Below are 23,190 nucleotides of genomic sequence, written 5' to 3' on the forward strand. Positions count from 1 at the left end.
AGGTTCTGTAAGGATCACATATGCAGTAATTGCTGAGTTCAATATTGGCTGAAGGGAAGAACATTGGCAGACAGCATGTACTGACCAGCTACAGCTGGCCCTGGCAAACAATGGGCTAGCTTTAGTCCTCAGAAGCAGTGTTGAAATCAGCATCACACACAGGAAGTGCTTAGAAAATCAATGCACACTTGGTGTTACAGGGATTCAACATGGAATGGAATTTCATCTATGGAAATTTCATTTATTCACTGACCACTGGTGTTTTGTACAATATTGAATGGAATTACCCAATAACAGAAGTCTGGTCTACATGTTGGCTTAATTTTTAACTCTTTGGCTGGAAATCTCTGACCAATGGGTTGTCTATCTTCCTTAGGTCTTCTCTGGCATTTGTTTTAAACAACGGTGGACATCTATACTTTCATACCTTCCTCTTTTGTCTATGTTTATTTTTTTTCCTTACCTGTTCCTGAATTTTGATTTCTTGATAGTCCCTGCAGCAGGTAGGAGAAGAGGTTGTTCCAGAGAGACACGTGAACTTGGTTGAGCTGCAGCCCTCTTCATTGAGACAGGCTGCTGGACGACAGAACGCGTAGTACTGCTCGAAGTCGGCCTTGACGACGAACACGTGCTTGCACTTGTTGCAGATGTAACTCCGCTCAAACTCCAACACCTTCACCGAACTGGTTCGAATGACAGTCCCAGTAACAGACAAGAAGTGCCCCACGTCCTTGGATTTAGGAATGTGCTCTCGAGTCAACTCCGGGCAAACAGGCAAACCTGTCAGACAAAAAGATGTGCAGCATAAGGCTGTGCCTATCAAACAAGGACTTACAACGCAGTTAAACAGAAAGCCTGGAAAACATGCCAGACATATGAACAGTAGCCATTGTTATTACTGTTTCATAAACACGATTTAGCTATTCATCTGTTGTATCATAAATCTGATTCATTGTTCTCAGATGGTGGAAACCATCAGACACTGAGCACTAGCTGAAAATGTTGCCATTTTATTCTCCCACTCTAGGGGGTGAATAGTCATGAACAGTTTCCATTCACAGAAACAGATCCTGATGTTCCTGATATCTGTATTAATTCAGATGTTCTTTTTGGAGATGCCATTTATTCTACAGCTGGTTTATCTGAATGACAATTTTTTAGTTATTCCAATTGTGGCTCAGTGTTATTCCCACAGTTAATCTTGTAGGTCCTAATCTTGGGTGGATTCTCAAGCCTAAACAAACTCACAGTCAGAGAGCATTTGACCTTAAATCCACACTGTATACCAGTAAACCTCCAGCACGAGGAAGACAGCATAAAAAGAATGTAAAGGGGTTATGAACACAGCCAAAGCAAATTCACTTGTACATTCAAATGCATAGTGACAGGACACTTTCCACTTGCTCTCCTTTAATTCCACCCCAGCAGCCAGTTCAGTCATGTGCCGATCCCGCTCCAGTGTTCACCCAGCACGTGGCTGAAATCACCAGAGTGGCTGAAATACTCAGAAGATTAATCTCAACAACCTACAAAGTCTTTATAAAAAGAAATGGTCTTGAAAAGCTCACCTGAGCAAAATATTGCCTATTCAGAAATTAGTCATAAGCTACAAGATACTAATAATTATACACTTAAATTAATTTTTTAGCTTTATTTCCAAAATAGAGCTAGGAAACAGAGATGTAAAACTACAAATCTGCCAGGAAATTATGTTTCTAAGGGGACTGAAACTATTTGTGCGTTTAGGTCAAATCTCAGTGGCTTTGGCTGCTAAACAAAAAAAGATGTCATATTTATTTCAGTGTTTTCAAACTCAAATTCCTTATTTCAGCCATGTAGAAACATTCCAGTTTGATGCTTTTAAGCAACACTTGACCTTCTGCTTTTGTTAAAAAGAAATGTTTTTTAACTATTAAAATAATTTTAAAAGGTAAGAGAATAAAATAGAAAAAGTAGAATTAAATAATCAGGAAAAGGAAGTATTTTGTAAAACTGCAAACATTTTTTTCTGTTTGACTCTAATAAAGCCATTTAAATGTTCTACCGAGCCTGTTGAAATTTTCATTCTACCACAGATTTGCATTTCTAGTCAGTTCAGGGGAAAAAAATCCGTTATTTCTCCACCTGTTTTGGCATTTTTTTCTTAGTTCAGTATTGCTGCCTCTGAAAGAGCTTTGCAAAATGCATCACATCTTACACTAGAGAGAGCTGCAGCACTGCTGGCAGGATATATGACGATCATCTCTGTGAATTTTGGAGACAAGAGCCTAAATGTGACAAAAAGAGCCTTCATTCTGATCATGCTAGACTGTTTGACAAACTCTTTAACTGAGCGTGTGCCTCTTTGAATCAACTGCTCTGTATTAGTCACAAAAAAGCTATTAGAAAATATCAGAAGCAGCTTGGCCTTCAGAAACAGACACAGTGGTGCTCAGGCTAATGATAAGCAAGGAAAAATCATTTCATGGATTTGTAGCAAAAAGCAGAAGCTATACAATCAAATTCCTACAATGCTGAAATTCAGACAAAGAACTTTATCTTTTACTTTCTTCAGCAAACTCAGGGTAATTATGCATTATTAATTACTGCATATCCACACTAATCCTTTTCTGAAGCCCTAGAAGCCCTGTCCATACTGGTAGAAGGTATTGAGTTTGTTTCTTACACCTGGTATATGCAAAATCACTTTTCCTCACTGAATTCCAAGCCTGACACACAGATACCATCACCCACACTCCTGGTAGTTGCCTGCTGCTTCCACAGGGAATAGTGCACCACCTTCTCATTCCTTCCTTATCTGACATGGGAATGGGAAGTGGCACTCCAAGATGAGAATCCTGAAGGTAATCAGAACTCAGCATCCACTGCAAAAGTATCAGTATCATGGGAAAATGTGGGTGGAATAAAGGCTACAGAAAATTTAGGTTATTTCTTTTGTTTCTTCTGCAGTGAGCCTTTCGGTGGTACAGAACATTAACCAAATTCTGTGGACAGATGTTATTTTGATCCACTTGGATCTCCGCAGGATCTCCCTGTTTTTCACCAACTCCTCTCTAGCTTAGGGATAGAATTATCTGTGAGTCTGCTGACTGAATTCTTCTGTCAGTAATCAGTCAGGCTTGCTTCTATCAGTTATTACAACTGTTTGATCGAGGGGGCTAATTTTGCTGCAGGTTGATAAGGGAATATTTAGACAAAACATCACTGTGGGAGGAATGATCTGCTCCAGCAAGAGGCTGATAAGAGGAAAAGGAATGTCCTAAAGACACCGCTACTCATGCAGAGATTATCTCTCCTTGCTGTATTCCTTCTAATACTTCCAGGCAGCTTTTCAAATAATCATACTTGGAGTCTTTTTTCATGCTGAAGCCCTGAATGATGTCAATGCATCTCAGAACACTAGGAGGAAAGTTTGCGTAGTACAGGAAGGTGCCCGAGGTCAAATTTCAGTCCAGCACAGAGGCCATCCCATTACCTCACATACTCAGCAGCTGTACAAGCTCCTCAGCACCTGAATACCACAGGGTAAATATCCTGACGTATGTGTTGTCATTCCAACTTTTTAATGGAAACTCACTGGAATGAAACACAGGCCTATTTAACAACTGTGATTTATCCAAATTCAAGCTGCCAAAAGACTGAAGGACCATAAGCCACTCCACAACAGGGCAGGGAAGGGAAACACAGGCTGCCAGCTCTCTGCTTTGCAGACTATTGCTCTAAATTGCTATGATCAGATGACCAGAAGGGACAGTGCCACTGCTGACACGGTTTCCCACAACAGGCAAAAAAGACATTCCAAACCCAGAACCTGCACTCCACATTTACCAGACCTCAAAGCTACTAAAAATTTCCCAATAAGAAGGCATAATGATATATCATCTTGCAGTGAAAAAATTACTGAATCCTCCACTAATGATCATACCTTCCAACAGTTCATCCAATTTTATAACAAGCAATTTTATAACAGTTAAGCATAAAATTCAACAGTTTGGGATGAAATTGTTACACGACAACTCAAAATTTAGACTCTGCCTCTTCTGCAAGATGGCTGGAGCCAATATGGACTGTGAGCCAACTGGCACCACAGGGGAGTCAACCTGCAGTAAAACTTAGGAACTACCTTCTCCTAAAACTTATTTCCAGGTTTTTTTCCCTTCTTTCTCTTTCTTCTCTCTACACCTTCTGTCTAAAGGAAATAATGTAAGGCCAGCTGTTGCTTTGAGGAGTCTTTGCCTTTGAAAGGCTTTGGTGTAAAAACTGACCCAGCGAGAGGCACCAACCCCTGCACGCAGGGCAGCGGGGAAGGTCACAGCTTTTCTTTTGGGCGTTTGTCTCCACACATCCATGTGTTTGCACGTGTCCTTTGCTGCTTAATAAACGCTAAGGATTCCCTAGTGCTTCAAACACTGAAACGGCAGGAATTAAACTCGCTCATTCCATGGCGCCCCAACAGTTTGCTACAGAGTACGGAAATTCTGTCAGTTTCCCTCAAGAGCCAACAAATGTTGGCAGTCCCGGCTGGGAGGCGCCGCCACTCACCCGAGACCCTGGCGTGGAGGTTGTGCTTGAGGCTGAGCTGTGCGGGCTCCGCGCTGTCCTGCAGCGCCGCCAGCGCGGCCCGGCGCAGCGCGCTGTCCAGGATCGGGAGCACCTCGCCGGGGAAGGCGTTGAAATACTCGCCGATCTCCATGTTGGTCTCAAAGAGCGTCAAGGCGTCGACGACGACGGGGTAGTGCGCCTGCTCGTCCGCCTCCCTCAGGATGCCCAGGATGTCGTCCCTGTGGTGCTCCAGCACGTAGGACTCGAACACCTGCCCGATGAGGCTCACCTGCTCCGCGCTCAGCACCATGGTGTCCCTGCGCGGGGCACGGCGCGGGAGGCGCTCACACGGCGGCGCTTCCCGCTACGGCCGAGCGCGGGCGGGAAACTTTGGCTTTCCCTGGGAAAAGCCCATCGAGGAGCCGGCCAGGCGGGGCGGGGCGCGGCTCCTGAGCTCGGGCACGGAAACCTCCGCGCCGCCGCTGCCCGGCACCGGGGCCGCGCCAGGCACCAGAGCCGGGCCGAGCCCCGCCGCCCCTCAGGCACGGCTCCCGCCAAGCCGGCCCGGCCCGCCCCGCCAGCCGGAGCCGCCCTCCCGCCGGGGTAGGCGGGGAGCGGGCGGGACGCTCCTCCCCGGTAGGGGCAGAAGCGAAGCCGGGCTCTCTTCCCCCTTGCTGTGCAGGCGATGAGGGCAGGCGGCTGCCACAGCGCTTACCCGGCCCTCCCGCTCCCGCTCCGGCCGCCTCCAGCACGGCAAGTTTTGAAGGCGGCCGGGCGGGCGCTGCCCCAAGCGCGTCCCGTCCCGCCTGAGCACCGGGCAGCGAGGGGCGCGCTGCGCTCCCGGCACCCGCCGGGCGAGGCGGGCAGCGCGCCGCGGCCGCCCCGCTCCACGCGGTACCTGCAGCGGGGCCGCCCCGCTCCCGCCGGTTCCCGCCGCGCCGAGGCAGCGGCCGCAGCTCCCTCACCCGGCGGGAGGAGCGGCTCCGTCCCCGCCCCTCCGCGCCGCTCCACGGCGGGCCCTGAGCGGGGCGGGGCGGTGGAGAGCCGCCGGGGCCGGCCGGGGTGCCGGGCCGCTTCCCACGGGAGAACCGGCCCTCCCGGGAGCAGGCGGGCCGCGGCAAGGCCGGCACCGGGGCGCTCCGTGGGCACAGGGATACCCCGGCTGCTCGATCCGCCTGGGGGTGCTCCGTGCAGCGCTGCCGCTCTCTGCACCCCGCGGAGAGAGACGCTGCTCCTGCAGTGGAGGATGGCGAGGCGGGAGGAAAGGCGGCTCTGGGCAGGGGTAGCCCCGAGGCAGCTGAAGTTGTTTCCTACACGTTCCCTCTCCACCCCCGGGGGTTACACCTCGAAGTCTAAATTTGGAGAGAGCTGCACGACAAACTAGCCACTTCCCCCTTCTTCATGAGGGCATAACATGAGGAGTTTCATGAGGAGTCTGGGGATTTTCTTCTTAATGTAACCAAAAATAGGGCTTGCTGCAGGCTCTAAAGCTTTCGCTTTTGCCCAGAATTTACAGTGTGGTATTTTGAATAGTTTCTTATCTGTATTTTTTCCCTGTGTATAACAACCCAGTGACATGCTCTACAATCACTTGAAATATTATTTGAAATATTTTGGGTTTTAGCTAATTCTGTATCAAAATCGTGTTCTAGGCTGTTACGATCCAGTTTAAATCCAGAACAGCAAAGAAAACTAAGTCTCTGTATATAAAATGGAAAGAACTTTGAAGGCTCAAAATATACCCAAAAAACATGATTAAAACCAAAGCAGGTTAAATGTTGGTGCAAAAAATTTGATGTATTTCATGTAATAGTAAAAGAGGCAAATAGAAAAAAAGAGAAAAGAAACAGAGAAAGAAGTGTGCGTGGAGGTGTGGGGACAGGAAGGGAGTGACAGGTTAGGTAGAAACATGTTGCCCTTCTGAGGGTCGCAACGATTGTCTCCTGTTTTACTTGTGTATTTTCTTGGTACCTCTGAAAAGATATTTGAATCTTTTTCATACATCCATTCAAGTCTTGTTATATCACAGAGTATAGCTTAAGGTCCCCATCATTTCAAAGTGTTGAGCCATCTAAAAACTTTTCTCCATTGAGCTTCTCACTCCCAGGGCCTCCCATTGTTAGCCTGTATTAATGATGAATTCTTGATAGGCAATCAAAACAAAAATCACAGCACGTGTAAGATCTTAACCAAAAAGTGTACTACAATAACACTAATAGTTCTGTAATAAAAATGTACCAAAAGAAATGTACACAGTTAGTATTTTACTACAAAATTTTACAGTTGGTGGAGGGGAAAATCAACACTTTTCAAACAAAAGTAATATCCTTTAGATGCCTAATTATCAAGTTATTATATGGCTTTAATATGTATAGTAACTAGTGCCTTAATAAAACTAAGATGATTAATTTTAATGTCTAGCATGGTGGGGTTTTTTCCTCCCAGTCCTATTTAAATGTGGTTCTAATGAATAAGAACGCTGCTGTTGTTACTTCACCTCTTGACTGTATTATCTTACTACCTGTGAGTTCATCTGAAGAGTGTTTGGCCAGCAAAGAAAGGAATGGCCTTGGAACATTTGGGGAAGAAATTTGTGTGGAACTTTACAGGTGCTTTAAATCACAAATCAGATTTCCCTGTATTGCTACTCCACATGCTATCAGAAGGATTTCTGCACAGGACTCCTGTCTGGTGAATCAGTGGATGGAACTTGAGTTACCTCTCCTGCATTGTTTGCAAACACAAATTTCAGGATCCTTGTTGCTTAAAGCCTCACCTGAAGGAAACAGTGTTTCCAGCAAACGACCACTTCACCAGGATTATAAAGACAAAGTGTTTTAACCCCTAGCTATGTCTCTAGAAGAAAAAATACATTTTGTTTTATAAAATGGTCCTGTTGTAACCAATTTAATAGATACACCTGCAAAGGCACTGGTGAGATCTGCACTTAAAATGTAAATGGATCACTATGAAAATTCAAAACAAGCCCTTTCTCTGGCATATGCTTTCAGTGTCAGCTTTAATCAGTTTATAGTGCTGGTTTTGCAAGGTACAAAACCACGCTGCTGTTTTCTAATGATGAGACACAGTTATTGCTACACATTTGTTAGCACAGGTATCTGGCTTCTGGTATGGCAGAGCTGTCACCTCTGTGAATTCCTGCAGGTGTCTATGTGCATTTGTAGACTAAACAACCAGTGCAGCACTATGAAAAACAGTGCAGATGCCTGCAACTGGGGAAGCTGATTTTTCAACTACAGAGCAAGTAGTAGATGTTGGTATGTCAAGGCTATGATCAGGTAGTGGTTCCTACAAGAAAAAACTCAAGTTATTGATCAACTTACTATTATCTAACAGTAACTGTTATGTGCTTAGCTGAGTAATGAAGAAGTGTTTACTCAACAAGAAGTTATCAAAAATGTGTTAGGCCCTTTCAAAAATCCATGAGACAGCCTCTTTTGAAATCATGGTGCAAAATGGGACAGGGAAAAGTGACTGCTTCTTGAGTGGATGGAGACAGTGGTGGCAGTTACCAGCCCAAAAACCTCTCTTGTCCTGGGCTTGGAACACTTGCCTGGTTTGGCTCTGCTTTCCACTTGGAATAATGGCTTTCTTACATAAACCAATATTACTATTTTTGCTTTCAGATCCCTCCTGATAGTCTTTTGTGATAATGAAGACAAAGAGTTAAAACTGCTCTGTTTTTCGGTTTTACAGAATACAGTGTGTGCCCTCAATCTGGGTTTGTTCCAGCAGAGTACAAGAACTGCCCATTAATACTGTGGTCATAGTGATGGCACTGTGCAATTTGGACACTGCCAGCAAGGCTACAAGAGCTGAGAAGGGCTCACAGATCCCACAGGTTAGGGAAATATTCAGACCAGGCAGCACCAATATGGCTGGAAGTTCATGTGGCTGTAAAACTGGGGCTCCAGACCATGTCTCTTGGCAGCCAAGGCAGAGGCTGCCTCTGAACTCATGAATCTGTGCACTTTTAGCTTTTTCCAGAATACCAGATACTGCAAAGATCAGGAACACAATGGCAGTCATCACACAAGTCCTTTAATCCCAAAAGCCAGATACTGACTTCTTTTATGAATATATTTTACAGAGTACTCGAATGTCATTTGGTAGAAAATAGAATTTTTTCTAGTTTCCTCTGGTTGATTTTGGGGAATTTTATTTTTAGTTGGTTTGGGGACTTTTTTTTTTTGTCTGGTTTTTGGTTTGGGGAGACTGATAAGGCAGGGGTACAACTGCTGACTGTGGCAGACATGGTAACTGAGTGCTTCTTAACATTCAGATACCTACTAGTAAAAAACCAATGAGCACATCTTTCACTGAATAGGTAAATGTAGGGATCACTATCTTCCTATTCCTGCTCAGTTATCCATTCCATATGTGAGAATGCACAAATGAAGTTGAGGATGGGAGAAGGCAGCTGATCCCTTGCAAAGCATGCAAGAAAAAATACACAACACTCACTTCAGAACATTGTAACAAAATGATCTAGTGAATTTTATTTTGGGTAACAGCCAAGAAATCTGACATTTTGCCCAATATGGCTTTCTTCTAAAATTAAAAAGTTGCATATACCTACAGTTGAGTCCACCAGCTACAGAAAATCTGATGTATACATTTTTAATCCATAGCAGCATCACCAGAATACAGCTTTCAGTGGTGTTTTCAAGGTGAATTATATGATAGAAGTTTTTAAATGTGCATTTAGAAGATTTTTATATTGTTTATATGAAAACATACAAATTTTTCATTTATACATATAGTACATATAAAACTCATTGTAATTAGCAAGTATCTTCATCTGGGTATTTACCTTTGTGCATATAGCAAAAAAAGGATGCAGTTAGGGCTTTAGATGAAATATTAAAGTTCAAGACCTTTGTATATGCTAACTAGAACCTTATTCAAATAACTCAAACATATTTTTTTCCTGCTTTTAAAAGATAAGAGATTCAGCTTAGAAATACATTCATAAAACAAAGACAATATTCTCCCTGAGACTACCAGTGTGAGTTAATCTGTGGTAATCTTTGAATGAAAAAATATAAAAAAGACAAGCTCTGGTTTTCTCTATGCTGCAACAAATTTCTTGAGCAACACTGACATCATGAAAGGTACAGATTGGGAATCATGCTCACTAGCTGAAAAACAGTTTCACATATCTGTTTAAGAAAAAGAAAAAGAATTAATATAGACAAGGGGAGGTAACTAAGTTCTAATGAAAGATCTGCATCTGTAGTATGTATTAATGGGAAAAAGTTGTGTAGTTGTTTTTTGTTTGTTTGTGGCTTTTTTTCACTTCAGATATGAATTTTATCCAAAGCAAGACTATATGCTCAAAATGTAGATTCTTGATTTACACAGAGATACCTAGAACAGTTTTCTAAATATTTCAAGCATTTCTTTTTGTTAATATTCATAAAAGAAATATAGAACCTGTGGGAACAGTTTCTGCTTAAATTCACTGATAAAATCTTTGCCTATAACTAGATGGTGAAGTCTCATAAGCAATAGGTGAGGAGTCAACTCCCCTCCCCAAGGAACAGCTCCTGGTTTGTGGCTTTTTTCATCTCCTATCAGAATCCATCTGCTCTGAAGGCCAGCTGCTAGACTAGTTTTATTTAGCACTCTTCCCTTTAAATGGTAACCAGAGAAGGTTTTCAAACTTCTACAGAGTAACAGATCTGGGATGCATTAAACATATCCCACCCAAATTGGAGAGAGTGAGAGATATATATTTTTCCTTTTACAATTCAAGTTGTATTTATAGTAACCATGCAATTATGTTATTTGGGGGGAAAAGCCTTACCTGAAACCAAAGAAAACACATTTATAGGAAAAAGGGGGAAAGCATTGTTTGTTCTACCAAAATTTATTATGTAGTAATTACAAAGTTTAAAGATTCTTCCATTTTAAATAAAAATAATAGTTATAATTACACATATTGTATAGTACCATGTCAGGTGATTCCAACAAATATAACATGAAATACAGTGCAGTTTCAAATCAGAAAGACGAATACTTTCTCATTCACAGTGTTTGACAAATTACAGGAAAGCTTTTTCACATGAGGGTTTACTTAAGGTCATGCTCTTATAAACAGTCCACATCACGCTGTGCCACAAAAACAAATCATCTCTCAGAACGTAAAGTATCGGGCAAACCACTCCTGGCGTTGTGGGTCTGGTGAAGCCACTGGTGAGGCATCAGTCTGAGGAGGGCTAAATTCACAGAAAGAAAAAAAACAAACAATTATCCTACAACTACGTGAAAAGTACAACTGTTAGGGGAAAAAAAAAAGCCACAGAGAATATTCAGTAAGGAACACAGTCTGTTTTTCCTTGGATTAATTATCAGTGTGCCTTAGGATTTAATTGTGATTTAATGTCTCCCTACAGAATCTGTGATCATCCACTCCATTGGAGAGCATCAGCAGCACAAGTCAGTTCAGAAGCCACATTACAGGGTGGGCAAATAATATTTTGGAAAAGACCATTTTAAATCTCATAAATAGCTGTAGTTTTCAGGAAGAATAAAAAGAGTTTTCTTGGAAAAGCATGACTGTAGAAGGTCCTCTTTTAGCATCCTTTTCCTGTGGTAAAGTCAAATTTGAAAAATATGATGCTAACATCATATTTGTAGACATGTGCTCACAAAGACTGGTTGGCAACTGAACAGAAATACACACTTCTGTAATAATTAATACCTGTCACAAATATCACTTGCAATTGTTCATGCACACACTTAAAATACGCCAAGATACTAGAAAAAATAAACTGCTGTGCTGCAAACAGCATTTGGCTCCTCATTCTCACCAAATGAGAAGGAAAGAATAATTTAAATTCAATTACACAAGTTCCTTTATCAATAAAAATTGGTAATAAAATAATCTCTACTATAGGATAATACAGAGCACAAAACAATTTGGATCACAGTCCATAGGGTCATGCACATGCATGTTTATCAGTACCTGAGCATATTCATGCACATAACATGCACAGGAAAAAAATAGCAACAGTACTTTTTTTTTTTTTTTTAAAGGTTTTCTTGAAAAATATTGTTTTCCCTTATCTATTCTAGATTCTATTATTTGTTTCCTTTTACAATTAGCAATTGCTAGGTATGTGATCTTTTGCACTAAACCAAAGGACAGAGCAGACAACTAGGTGTGAAACCAGTGATGATGTTCGCTTTAAGTTGGCAACTTAGAGGTAAGAGATCAGCACCTACAGATACAAAGTACAGTACCTCAGTGCATTTAATATGTGGGCATATTAAGATAAAATATTAAAATCCTGCCTCTAAAATGCCATTTTTAAGTTATTCAATTCAGTAGATTATTTTTTGAGAGAATTACGTGAGACTTTAATGCTGGTTTTGATTACTGGAAGCTCAGCATTAAGTACCCAAGCCTGTACATTTCCTGTTGCTGTAGTAAGGTTACTCCTATGAAACAATTTCATATAGGTGAGGAGAGAGGAAACACAAAACATTCACCTAGCACAGAAAATAATTTTCTTAAATAAAAATCTTTATCACATAATACTAAATAAAAAAATCTCCGTGCTAGTATCAATTCCTAAATGAAAATCAGTAAATAACACAAACATCTAAAACAATTGTTCATATATGTAAACAATTGGAAGCACATGAATTCTGTTAAGGTATTTATAAAGGTTTTCAAAGTTCAAGGCTTAGGAAAAAGTGAAAGAATATGTCACACTTCAACAAGGTCTACAATAAAAAGGAATACTATAAAGAGGTTATAATTATAATGTAAAAATTAAAAATGCCGTAAGAGTACTTGTACCTCTGAAAGGCTGATAAAGCAAGTGAGATTCAGCTCAGCAAGAATGCAAAATTTTCCAAAGTTAAGCAAAAAGAAAAAGATTGGTGAGGCAGTGCTCACCTCAAAAACGTCTTGTGCTCTTTGGGTGGCATTGGCTGTGGTAGTGGTTTGCTGCTGTTGAACTCAATATCGTGGATGGGTGAGTTAGGAATGGGGTCCAGGCGGTTGGGATGTCCATTGCCCACCACTCCGCTAGATTCCAGAGCACTTAGATTGGGGACACTCACAAACCTGTTTGTTGATTTATCATTCTTCTTCTTTTGCTGCATTAAAAATAACAAACGTAAGGAAGGCTTCTTGCACCAGGACAGACCAGGACACTGGCGAATTTAGAAGCTGGTTTGGAGGTTTTATTGAAGGAGAGGAATTGCGACAGTTTTCTGTTTGCTTTGACCAGAACACCTCCAATTTACACAGAAAAATTGAATTTCTAATCAAAATGATTAAGGTATTATGATTTAGTGTAATAATCAATGAATATATCACATGAATATATGATCTTTCAATATAACATTTTGGTTATATTGAAACATTTATTCTATTTAAACATTGGTGATTGACGCTCTTGTGGAAAATTTCCTTTCAGTCTGTTAAACCTTTCATGTTTACTTAAATCTTTTTTTTATATCCATGAAACAGCTCTGCTATCAAATGCAATTACAGCAAATTTAAATGATAAAAAAATGGGTCTCTCCAACACATTTCACTTCATCACTGAGGCACATTTTGCTAACTGGACCATGAAACCTAGAAAAGCACCTACACTTCTTTCACAGCAATTACCCCCTCTCAGTCAGCAAAGCATTATGGCAGTACAGCTAAAGATAAAATTATTACTGTACAGGAGTCTAGTTTCTTGCACAAAGAAAAGGCCTGGCTTTGATGCTAATACAGCTGCCACTTCTAGACACCAGATGGCACAAGTGAACATAGTTTTTTAATAATACTCTGTACTTCTCTTGATAGTATTTCAAGGGACTCAAAATACTTAAGAAATCTATTTTTATATCTCTATTTTACATTCTAGAACATATCATACAAAGAAGTCAGTGATCCTCACTGTTTTTACAGATATTTTAATGCAGAAGGATGTTTCAAATAATTCTATCACTTTTCTTTTAAATGGCTGTCTGACAGGACATGGTGTGCTTTTTCTCACTTCTATCACATTTTTCCTGTCCACAATAAAATACTAAAATTCAAAGTGCCTTAGTTCCAAAAATAGGAGTTTTTGACATACCCAGAGCAATAAAAAAAAATCCCTTGCTAAAAAATACAATGAATTATGTATTATTTGAATATGTAACAAGTACTTTCTTTCAATTATTTATATTCAACCCTAAAAATCAGCTAGGAGAAAAACCCCTTAAGGGCTTATTAACTACATATATTTGAACTAAATAAAGTGGAAGACAAGTGGAACCTCACGTTGTTTCTATATAATATTTTCCTGTAGGATTCCACCTGAAACAGGAGAACTGCTCTATTTGAGGCTGGGCACGAGTTCAGCTGGAGACAGAGTTCTACTGTTTGTTTGCACTTTCTTCTCTTAGGCTCTCTGCTAGCTTTGATTTCAGTGCCTGACCTCTCCAGGACTGGCAGATGCAAATGATACTAATTGCAGGCACATACTCTTGGGTGTGTTTGTCAATACACAATTAAAATACCCCGACAATTCAACAGAAAGCTGTAATAGGAAAAAGTGGGTTTTAAGCATCACAGTGAATGATCATCACAAAGGATTAAACTGAGATTGTCCCATACATGTCTGCTGGAGCAGCTGAAGAAATAAGAAGTAGTTTGGTGAAAGTAACCAACTGTATGTAAAATACACTTGCAAGACAATATATGCTGTCATTAAAAAGTGTGTTAAACAAACTAGTTGAATCTGTGTGCTCCACAGGTGGCTCGTTGCTGGAAAATGTATGTTATCCATGTAAGTAAGTGCTTAGAAAAATACTGTGATTTATATAATATTCTCTATAAAACAATCTGTGCTTCTGAAGCAGTCAAATCTGGAGAGAGAAAACTGTGTATTGTTTCCATGAAATTCATGCAAAGTATTAAGAAACTTTAGATGTAAGGATGTAATACTATACTAAACACATCCATTGCAGAAATTAGAGAAGCTCTAACACATACTGCAATGGCTGTAATTTTGCATTAATATGCAAAGCCTGTAGTAACTCATAACTTGTCTTTATTCTTACAAAAAAAGAAAAGAGAATGAGATTTTCAGTTTCTTTGTAATTCATTCTCTAATAACACAGGTTTGACAAAATAAGTTAACATAGTCCACAACTCATGAAATGAAAGATCAGAATGTTCTAGCATACAAGACACTTTTAAAGTCTAAACATTTTAAGTGATAGAAGCATATTATAAAAATATGTGAATTATCACTATGGAAATCTGATGCTGAAGTACTTTTCCCAAACACTTCAGATTTCACACAAAACATAAGGTTATATACTAAATGGTTCCATTTCACATCTTTATAAACATATGGTTCAGACACACTTGCAACATTTTCAAACAACCATTGAAATTGTATCTGGAATTCCTGGTATTGTCTCTAATTTCTTTTATGCAGTTAGCATAAAAATTAGGCATCCAGATAAGCTTGGGAGCTTCAATGCAGACACACACATACACATATATCTTTTCTCTTTACTATGTCTTTAGATTTCTTTTTCTTTACTTTAGCAATGAAGTCCATGGAACATACCTTCACCAATGGATTAATAACACCAACATTAGGGCTTGCATTAAACATTTTGTTGTAGTTAGTCTCCCTGTTTACTAGTTCCAGCTGATAGAACTTTTTGTCCTCCTAAAAAGAACAACAGATAGAAACTCCTTTTTATGCATTTTCAACCAGTTAGTGGCCAAATCTGCCTGTAAAATGTTCTCAAATAAATGTATGCTTACCTTTTAAAATAAACTGGCAATTCTAAAAATTGCATTTCATGTTTATATATTATTATATGGAATAATCTAAATAATATCTATTTAGGCAGTTCTATGGTCCATAGAGTGAGCACACCCTAATGGATTATGTACTGCAAAAGAATCAGTATAGTTAAATTCTAATCTTTAATCAATTTTGTTTTCCTCATTCCTTCATGCTTCTTAATTGGGATCTAACCCAAGTCAGGGTGTTGTGCTCTGAATTTGGGAAGCTCAGTGGGTTGGGATCTTGGTCTTAGAAACCTCACAGACGAAACTATTTCTTATATGGCTTACATGGCTGGCTTGTCCCAGGACTGGAGGGAGGAGACATCTGATACAGGACATACCAAAATACTTCCTGTAATAATGTATTTTGCTTGATTTTGGAATACATTCGGTATCTAATTCATTTTACTATTATGAGTCATTGAAACCAGAGGAATAATGTGTCAAAGAATATGAATAACATGCTACCAGGATTGGTTCTTAAAATACATTTCAAATAATTTGAATCAGATTAACTTTTGTATTTGTCAAGACATTACACCAAGAGAGCATAGAAGTCTTACAATCAATTTCTTTATGAGTTGGTCCCGCTCTGCAATTAGGTCTTTCAGTTCTGAGATAAGCTGCAAGTCTTCTGGTCTTGATTCTCTGTTTTTGTATTTTTCTTCCATTTCTTCTAAACTTTATAGAAAAGAAGAATATCCTCTTTAGCCTGGTTCAGTGTTAAATGATGAGTGAATAGTCACATTTTTGATAAGTACAAAAGAGAGTTCAAGGAGTAAGGACAGAGAATTACTTTCTTAACACCTTGAAGGAAATTAATTTCTATATTCTCCTTCCACTTTAGAAAGTTAAGAAACAAAATAAACAAAAAAAACCCCAATAACCATAAATCTTGCTCCAGCAACTAAAAATCTAGGGAACATTCTAAAAACTTAACATCCTTCCTGTGCATGCACTACCACATTTTTGAAGAGGGTCACTTGTAAGTCAGGCTAAAAATAAGGCATTCAAAACCACAGTGTCTCCCTCAGTTCATGTGGAACATTCTGGAACAGAAGATACTCAAGAACACTGAAGACTAACAGGTACCTAACTCCTCTCCACAAAAGCTACTTTGTACCATTAGAGATGAAATAAAGGAATAAGCTGCAAAACAAAAGGAATAACACTTGGATATTAGGACATCTAATGTAACCACTGATAAACATTTGGAAAAACAACTAAGAGGAACTTTGAAATGCCTGGTGGGAAAGCATTAAAGGAGAGAAGTGAAATAAGCCATCTGAGAGAGGAATTGTACAAATAACTGCATAAATATCCTTTTTCCTTAAGAAGAAGCTTTGAAGACATGACAGTTTCAAATTATTATCTCCTTTAAACTAGTAACATGCTCATGATGCTAAATATAGTTTCAAAGGGAAGTACTAAAATATGTCTCTCACATATTCAGCCCTCATGTAGATTAGTGAATCACGTGTCAGAACAGATTCAAGAAACTTAAACTTAGTGAAAAAAGAAAAGAAATCCCAATCAAACACCGAGAAAAATCTATGAATTAAATTGAATCTAAATCAGGTCAAGCTTAATTCCACAAGAGTTAAACAAACTGTAGACACGTGGAAGTAGACATAATTTTACATTTCAGATAAATATTTTCTCTTCAAAAGTAACTATGAAATTTTTACTTTGATTTGTAGCTGAAAAAGCAGATAATATTAAATATATTGATAATTTAATAACCTCCAAATAACCTGTACATATTCTGAGATATTATATAATGTGTTTACATAAAACAATACGAATGAGAACAACATGATTGTTTTTACTTGCAGAGAAGGCATTTGACTCAGCAGAACAGAAATAGCCTCAGCTGGCTTAATTTTTGTGCATACTTTTTATGCTAGGTTAAGCTATTGTACATAGATCCCCAGAGTATGGTATATGGTTACACACTAAAAATTCTGCTGTCGTTTAATTTTCACATACTTCAGAGATCTGGGGGGTTTTTTCTGTTTCAAATAAATAATTTGTAATTTAAACACTTCAGTTATAGAGCTTAATTAATGACACCCACTCTCAATTATTCCAAGACAGATTCTCCATTTCACAGACATTCATGAGGCCATGCTTTAGTTGAGGCTGAACCTAGGAACAGTTACTTGAGAAAAAGCCGCATAAAACTTCTCTGGGTTGTTGGGGGGTGGCCTGTGTGGGTTTGGGTTTTGTTCTTGGGTTTGTTTGGTTTGGTCTGGTTTTGTTTTTTTAAATTTGCTTCCTCTTCTATGTAGTTTCTTCTTTGAACAGCTTCTTGCTTCAGTGTAAATAGAGAAATAACACACTGAAAGCCAGATCAGGGCACCCTGGATGATGCTTGCTGATTTTAGGCCAGTGGCTCCTTCCTCAAAGCTCTAAATTGAGCAAGAGTGAGGAGTAGAAAACCAGCTAAATTCAGAAAATTCCGTGACACTGAGAAGCAAACAACTTAATGCAGAAAACATTTACGGTAAACAGTTCCAAAACAGTTCTGGTGGCTGCTCATAGGTATGTTTCTCATATAAGATAAATGCAGCAAACAGGAAGTAGCTTACCTCTAATTTACTGAATGGCAAGGTACCACATTTATCAGGGTGTAAGAGCATGCATGTCAATAATTACAAGAGGGTGAAAAATAGAATTTTATAACTATTTTATTTGAGGACAATTTCTGAGGGCTCATTACCCAGAAAAAGCTAGATGCATTTTGGCTTTACTGTCCATTTGTAAGTGATACTTACTTAGAAAAGCTTTCTATCAAAAACTTAGAACCAATTTCTTCTCTCTGCCATAAATCTTCTGTGCTGCAAATACAAATCCCTCAGTGACAACTTTGTGCTCAATGTGCTGTGAAACCTGAGCCAGAAACTGTGACCAAATGGATAACACCACAGAGATAGAGAGTGAAGGATGTGGAAGACAGGAAAACACTGGTTGGTGACACACTATTACATCACTTCTGCAACTATTAGGTGGTCTAATCCCTGGTGGCATTTTGCTTCAGACAAACTCTTACACCTTCTGTTATTGTTATGCTCATGCAATCCATTTCAGACACTAATTTTTCTTATGCTACCAAACCTGAAAATGTTTGCATCACTCATGCTACAACCTCACTTCTTAGTAGTAGTAAATACTGTACTGTTTATGAACTTGTTGAAGAAATTCTTGTGTTCGCAAAAAAGATGTATTAAATCTTGAGAAAGAAACAACCTGAAATAATGTTTTCTCCAGTTTTCTAGGAACTGCATGAATTTAATCTTTCCTACCTGAAATTTTTTGGTCTCAAACCTGTAACAATTTACCTCACTACATTCCCCTAAAGATTATAGAATGGTGTTGCCTAAAGAATTCAAGATTAGCCCCCATACTTTTTGAGGTATCTGTACATCTTCATCTCTGCAGTATCCTCAGGAACTCATGGACACCAGAATAAACTATTCACTCAAATGCAGCTACACACAATTTTTTTAATGCAACAAAACTTACGAAATTTGTAAAGCTGAATTAATTTCCTTGAGCAGCTCTTGGGTCTTATTAAAATCTGCCAGCATGCTTTGTTTCTCTCTGATGTGATCTGCTGTCAAGACATCCAGCTCTGTCTCATGTTTCTTGCTTAAATCTTGCTCATGCATCCTGTTTAATTTAGTTTTTGTTAAAAAAAGAGTTATTCTAAAATCAGACTTTTTTGTTCATCATGATTTTCTGCCATGCTTCTAATGGCTTTTATATAATATCAGACAACACAGAAGGAATTACTGATTCATCAAAGCCTACTACTTACTGTTCTCCAATCTTCTAGCTTATTTCATGGAAAATGTATCTCCTTTAATGCTTTTTAAAATAAACAAACAATGAATTTGAAAAAAAAAGTAAAAACCACCAAGAACCAACACTTGAGTGCACGGCTACTAAAATATGCCAAAATGTGTCATTGAAATGCCACTTAACTGCACAGCACAATCACTAACTTTACCAGTAAAGGGCATAGCTTTACTAAAAAAGACTAAAGGACATGTTATACGCCTTGATCAAGAGGATAAATTTAAAACTGCAAATGGCAATTTTTTAAAAGTAAAATGGTGAGCGAAACAATACAGGTTCGAATTTAGAGTGGAAAAATGAATACCTGATCTGTTGGTTGGATTCACTGTGTATTCTAAGAATTTCCTTCCCTTTAAACTCTAATTCCTTTGTCAATGCACTTATATTTTCATGGAGATGCAGAATCTCTTTGTCCAGTTCAGCTATATGATGGTCTCGGTGTCTCAGTTCATCTTGTAGATCTGATACTCGGCATAAAAATTCTTTTTCCTATGATATAAGTAGCAGCAGCAAAAAATATTTTAGAAAGACTTGTTTCTCAGAGGTGATGCCTACAATACTTGCTTTTCAAAGACAGCAGCTGGGCAGAATTTTCCATCCAAGAGACAATTTTTTCATTTTTTTATGCTGACACAAATTATACTCAAAGCAAAGGGCTTTTTTATTGTGCACAAGTACAAAGAAAGAAGAAATCAAAATTGGGTAATAATTTATTTCCACTTACAAGAAAAGTTAAAACCCATGATTATCACTGTCTATTAAAACTGGTGTAGCTCATCACATTTTCCTTTTGCCTACACATACAAGAAAAAAAACAGGTATCTCTAAGATCCAGGGCATGGGCATTTCACTTTCTCTGCCTTGTCTGCACATGATCCAGAGAACTCTTTTTTTTCCTTACAGCCCCATTCAGCAGGTGAAAATTGCTCAAGATGTATGCCCTGCACAAACAAAAACTGATTCAGAAGTATTTTATCTTACAAATATATACAAAGGTCATAAATATCTTACAGCAGAATATGTGTTAAATAGTTTGTTATATTTATATTGTGACCAATAAATCAACAAAAGTCTTGTCTTGTTTTTTTTTGCAGAAGAAATTCCAATGAAGTTAATGTCTGGGAAACTCAGCTGGAGTTTGCCCCAATGGCTTTGATAATGAGTCTCCTTGGTTTAGGAATGTCTGAAACGAAAACAACTTTTTCAGAGTTTTCGATTTCCATCTATTCCGCTTCTTACAATTTCACAATAATTAATGAGCATATAGTTTGCACAGAGAAAATCAGCAGATATTCCAAAGTAGTTTTGTGTATAAATGTGTTTTGTGTCTTCATGCCTCTTGGAAATACAAATATATCCTAATGCACAACTTTCATAGGGCATCTTTAAGAGCAGACAATTAAAAATAACTACATATCTCCCTATATAAAGACTATGTAAAAGGTATAAGAAAAAGCAGAGGACAAATTTAGATCCACACATATAAATATTTCAAAAAGTAGCAAATCCTGATCAGACCACTCTCCATCTCATTCAACCCTGATCCTGTGAACTGATGAGCATTCTAACACAGGAAACCTCAGTAACTGCTTTGTCCTCAGTACAACCAAAGCTGGTGTTTAGCAGATCATTTATACTGAGGCAAAAAGTTTGATTGGATCAAACACCAGTTCTTGTAATTTAAACTTTATTTTTCTGACATATCACCTAGGTGCCTGGGCTTAAACAACACATGACTGAAACTATACCCTCCTAAACCCTGTATGACAGCACCATGTTTTTGTCTCTGGTGCTCACACTATTAAACCGGCAAGAAATAGCTTAAAAAGGGCTCATCTTTGACTGTCTCTGTTTTTGTGTAAAGGCTATGTCCAACAAACCTCATTTGCTCTGTTAATATACCTGTTAATAAAAACAATAAAAATAAATCATAAATAAAACTTATTAATATATTTCTAAACCAACTCCTCCTCCTTGGTGTTGGAACATCAGTAAATCAATCTTGAAAAGTCTACTATACAGGCAAATAAAGAGGTGATTTTCTGATCCTCTTACTTCCAGGAGTCTGGCTTTCAATAGAGCTTAAACTTTGAATTTTTAGCTACTAGCAGAAAAACTGATTGTATACAAAATGAAAGATAAAAGGTGGATTAATCAGTTTGCTACTGAAAATAAAGGTAGTTCATACAGGTTTTGGAGGTTTGGTTTTGCTGGGGTTTTTTGTGTACTTTTTTCTTCAGTTTGAAGCAATCATTTCATTATAAGCAACTACTTCTTTTGCCATATCTGTTAGGCTTCAAAGAGAAACAGCTTTTTCCTTCCTGCTGGCAGCTGTGGATAAATACAATTTTGCAAGAATGGGCACTGGCCTCCCATGGCAAGCCAAGGTGCTCCCAGATGGTTGCACAGTTCTAAGAGGAAACTACCTGGATATGGGAGCTATTTTCTAGGCTTTGAACAAGGTTTGTAGAAGGCAGAAAAAACTAAGCAAGGAGGTTTAGGAAACTAGGAACGCATTAGCTGTTGGTGCTGGATGATTTTGAAGGATTACATGTTTGTTGTTTGTTCACAACAGTTCTTGCCTCCAGAAAAGGGAAAAATGAATATTGATCATGCCATTTTATAGCCAGTTGCCAGCCATGCCTCCTACCTGTCGCCTGCCGAGTTCTATGCTTCTTTCAAGCTCCATTTTGGCAGCTACCAGTTCTTGTTGATGGTTGTGCCTCAGCTGGTCAATTGCTGCTGCATGTTGGTGGTTGAGCTCTGAGCGCAAGGAAGCTGGTTACCATGAACAAAGAGAAAAGTTTAATTTGTATGTGTTTACATTAATTAACAGTAACAGTCCAGCTCCATCTAGAACTGCTGCTGACCTAAAACACACTTTACATCAGCTAAGTAACTGTCCTGTATTTTATTCCTGTTGCTTTCTGAAAACATCAGTTCTCCATCAGGAACTTTGGTCACTTACTCCTTCCAAAAGAGTCTGAATGTTGTGATACTTTGAAACTGAAGAATTTAGGCTTACCTGTTAAAGCCTATAGTGATTTTAAGAGGAACACTCAGGTCAACTCTGAATGACTTATAGAGACATTACAGTGTTACAATATAAACACACACACATGTGTGCATGTATATTTGTATGAGTAGAAAAAATGTGTTTGGACCCCTTTTCAAATTTGAAAATAGTATACCTAACATGGCTTTTCCTTCATCCTCCAGCTCAAATCGTAGAGTCTGAAGTTCCTGTTCCATCTCCAATTTAAAGCCTTCCATGGCTTGTTTATGTGTTTCTTTCAGCGCATGAAGTTCTTCCGAGTGCTTCTGCTGTAAACGTTCTTCTAATTCCTATGAAACCAAAATCAACAAAATTTGTTCTACACCAACTTAGAGAATTTATAAAACATTACACAATAAACAACTGGAAACAAAAAGCAGACATTGACATATTCTAGAAAAAAAACCCCACTAGTATTACTCATATTTTCTTATCCTCCTAACATTTTTTTTCTTTTCAGTGGTTGATGGTTACCAAGATTACCTGTACACAAAACTTGTTTGGCTCACAGCTGGAAAAGAGAAAAAAAATCAATACATGGATATATATCTAAAATAGCAAGCAATGTAAGAAGGTGCAGATTCATAGGTGGGTCTGGTGTGCACACATTTGGGGACTTCTGCTCCATAAGGACATCCATGTTTACTCCCTATGGAATTGTATGAAGGACACACCTTCTGATCTTCTGGGCACATAGTGGGAAAACAGATTGCAAAGGCACATTCTGGAGCTGAACTTAAAAGACCTTAAGATACGCTCTCCATTATGTACCATGCACTACCAAAATTCCAATTTTAAAGCTGGTTTTGTCAAGGTCTTAAAAAAAAGTATCTTGGCTGGGGTTTGAAAATTATCTTGCAAGTCACAAAACAGAAATAGCTAACACAGTTTTTAACATAAGGAA

The 23,190-nt window shown here is 38.8% G+C and overlaps 2 protein-coding genes across 5 annotated transcripts in view; both read right to left on the minus strand.

Moving 5' to 3' along the window:
* Window positions 1-4,852, minus strand: part of MCM9 (minichromosome maintenance 9 homologous recombination repair factor) — a 50,706-nt gene extending 45,854 nt beyond the window's left edge. For all 3 annotated transcript variants that reach the window (XM_063389885.1, XM_063389887.1, XM_063389886.1), the window contains exons 1-2: window positions 4,543-4,852; window positions 464-780 (exon numbers count right to left, since the gene is read on the minus strand). In XM_063389885.1, coding sequence (XP_063245955.1) covers window positions 464-780; window positions 4,543-4,852 — 627 coding nt within the window. The remainder of the gene's footprint in view (window positions 1-463; window positions 781-4,542) is intronic.
* A 3,542-nt stretch (window positions 4,853-8,394) lies between these two features.
* FAM184A (family with sequence similarity 184 member A) overlaps window positions 8,395-23,190 on the minus strand; it is a 73,373-nt gene continuing 58,577 nt past the window's right edge. Inside the window, exons 11-18 of one of the 2 annotated variants that reach the window (XM_063389889.1) lie at window positions 22,423-22,576; window positions 21,882-22,009; window positions 19,536-19,720; window positions 18,896-19,042; window positions 15,934-16,051; window positions 15,141-15,245; window positions 12,473-12,675; window positions 8,395-10,784 (exon numbers count right to left, since the gene is read on the minus strand). In XM_063389889.1, the coding sequence (XP_063245959.1) occupies window positions 10,703-10,784; window positions 12,473-12,675; window positions 15,141-15,245; window positions 15,934-16,051; window positions 18,896-19,042; window positions 19,536-19,720; window positions 21,882-22,009; window positions 22,423-22,576 (1,122 nt within the window). In that variant the 3' untranslated portion in view covers window positions 8,395-10,702. The remainder of the gene's footprint in view (window positions 10,785-12,472; window positions 12,676-15,140; window positions 15,246-15,933; window positions 16,052-18,895; window positions 19,043-19,535; window positions 19,721-21,881; window positions 22,010-22,422; window positions 22,577-23,190) is intronic. The other variant, XM_063389890.1, reaches the window with a different exon arrangement.

This window comes from Prinia subflava, chromosome 2 (genome assembly GCF_021018805.1).
Source record: "Prinia subflava isolate CZ2003 ecotype Zambia chromosome 2, Cam_Psub_1.2, whole genome shotgun sequence".
In the NCBI taxonomy this organism is placed as follows: Eukaryota; Metazoa; Chordata; class Aves; order Passeriformes; family Cisticolidae; genus Prinia; species Prinia subflava.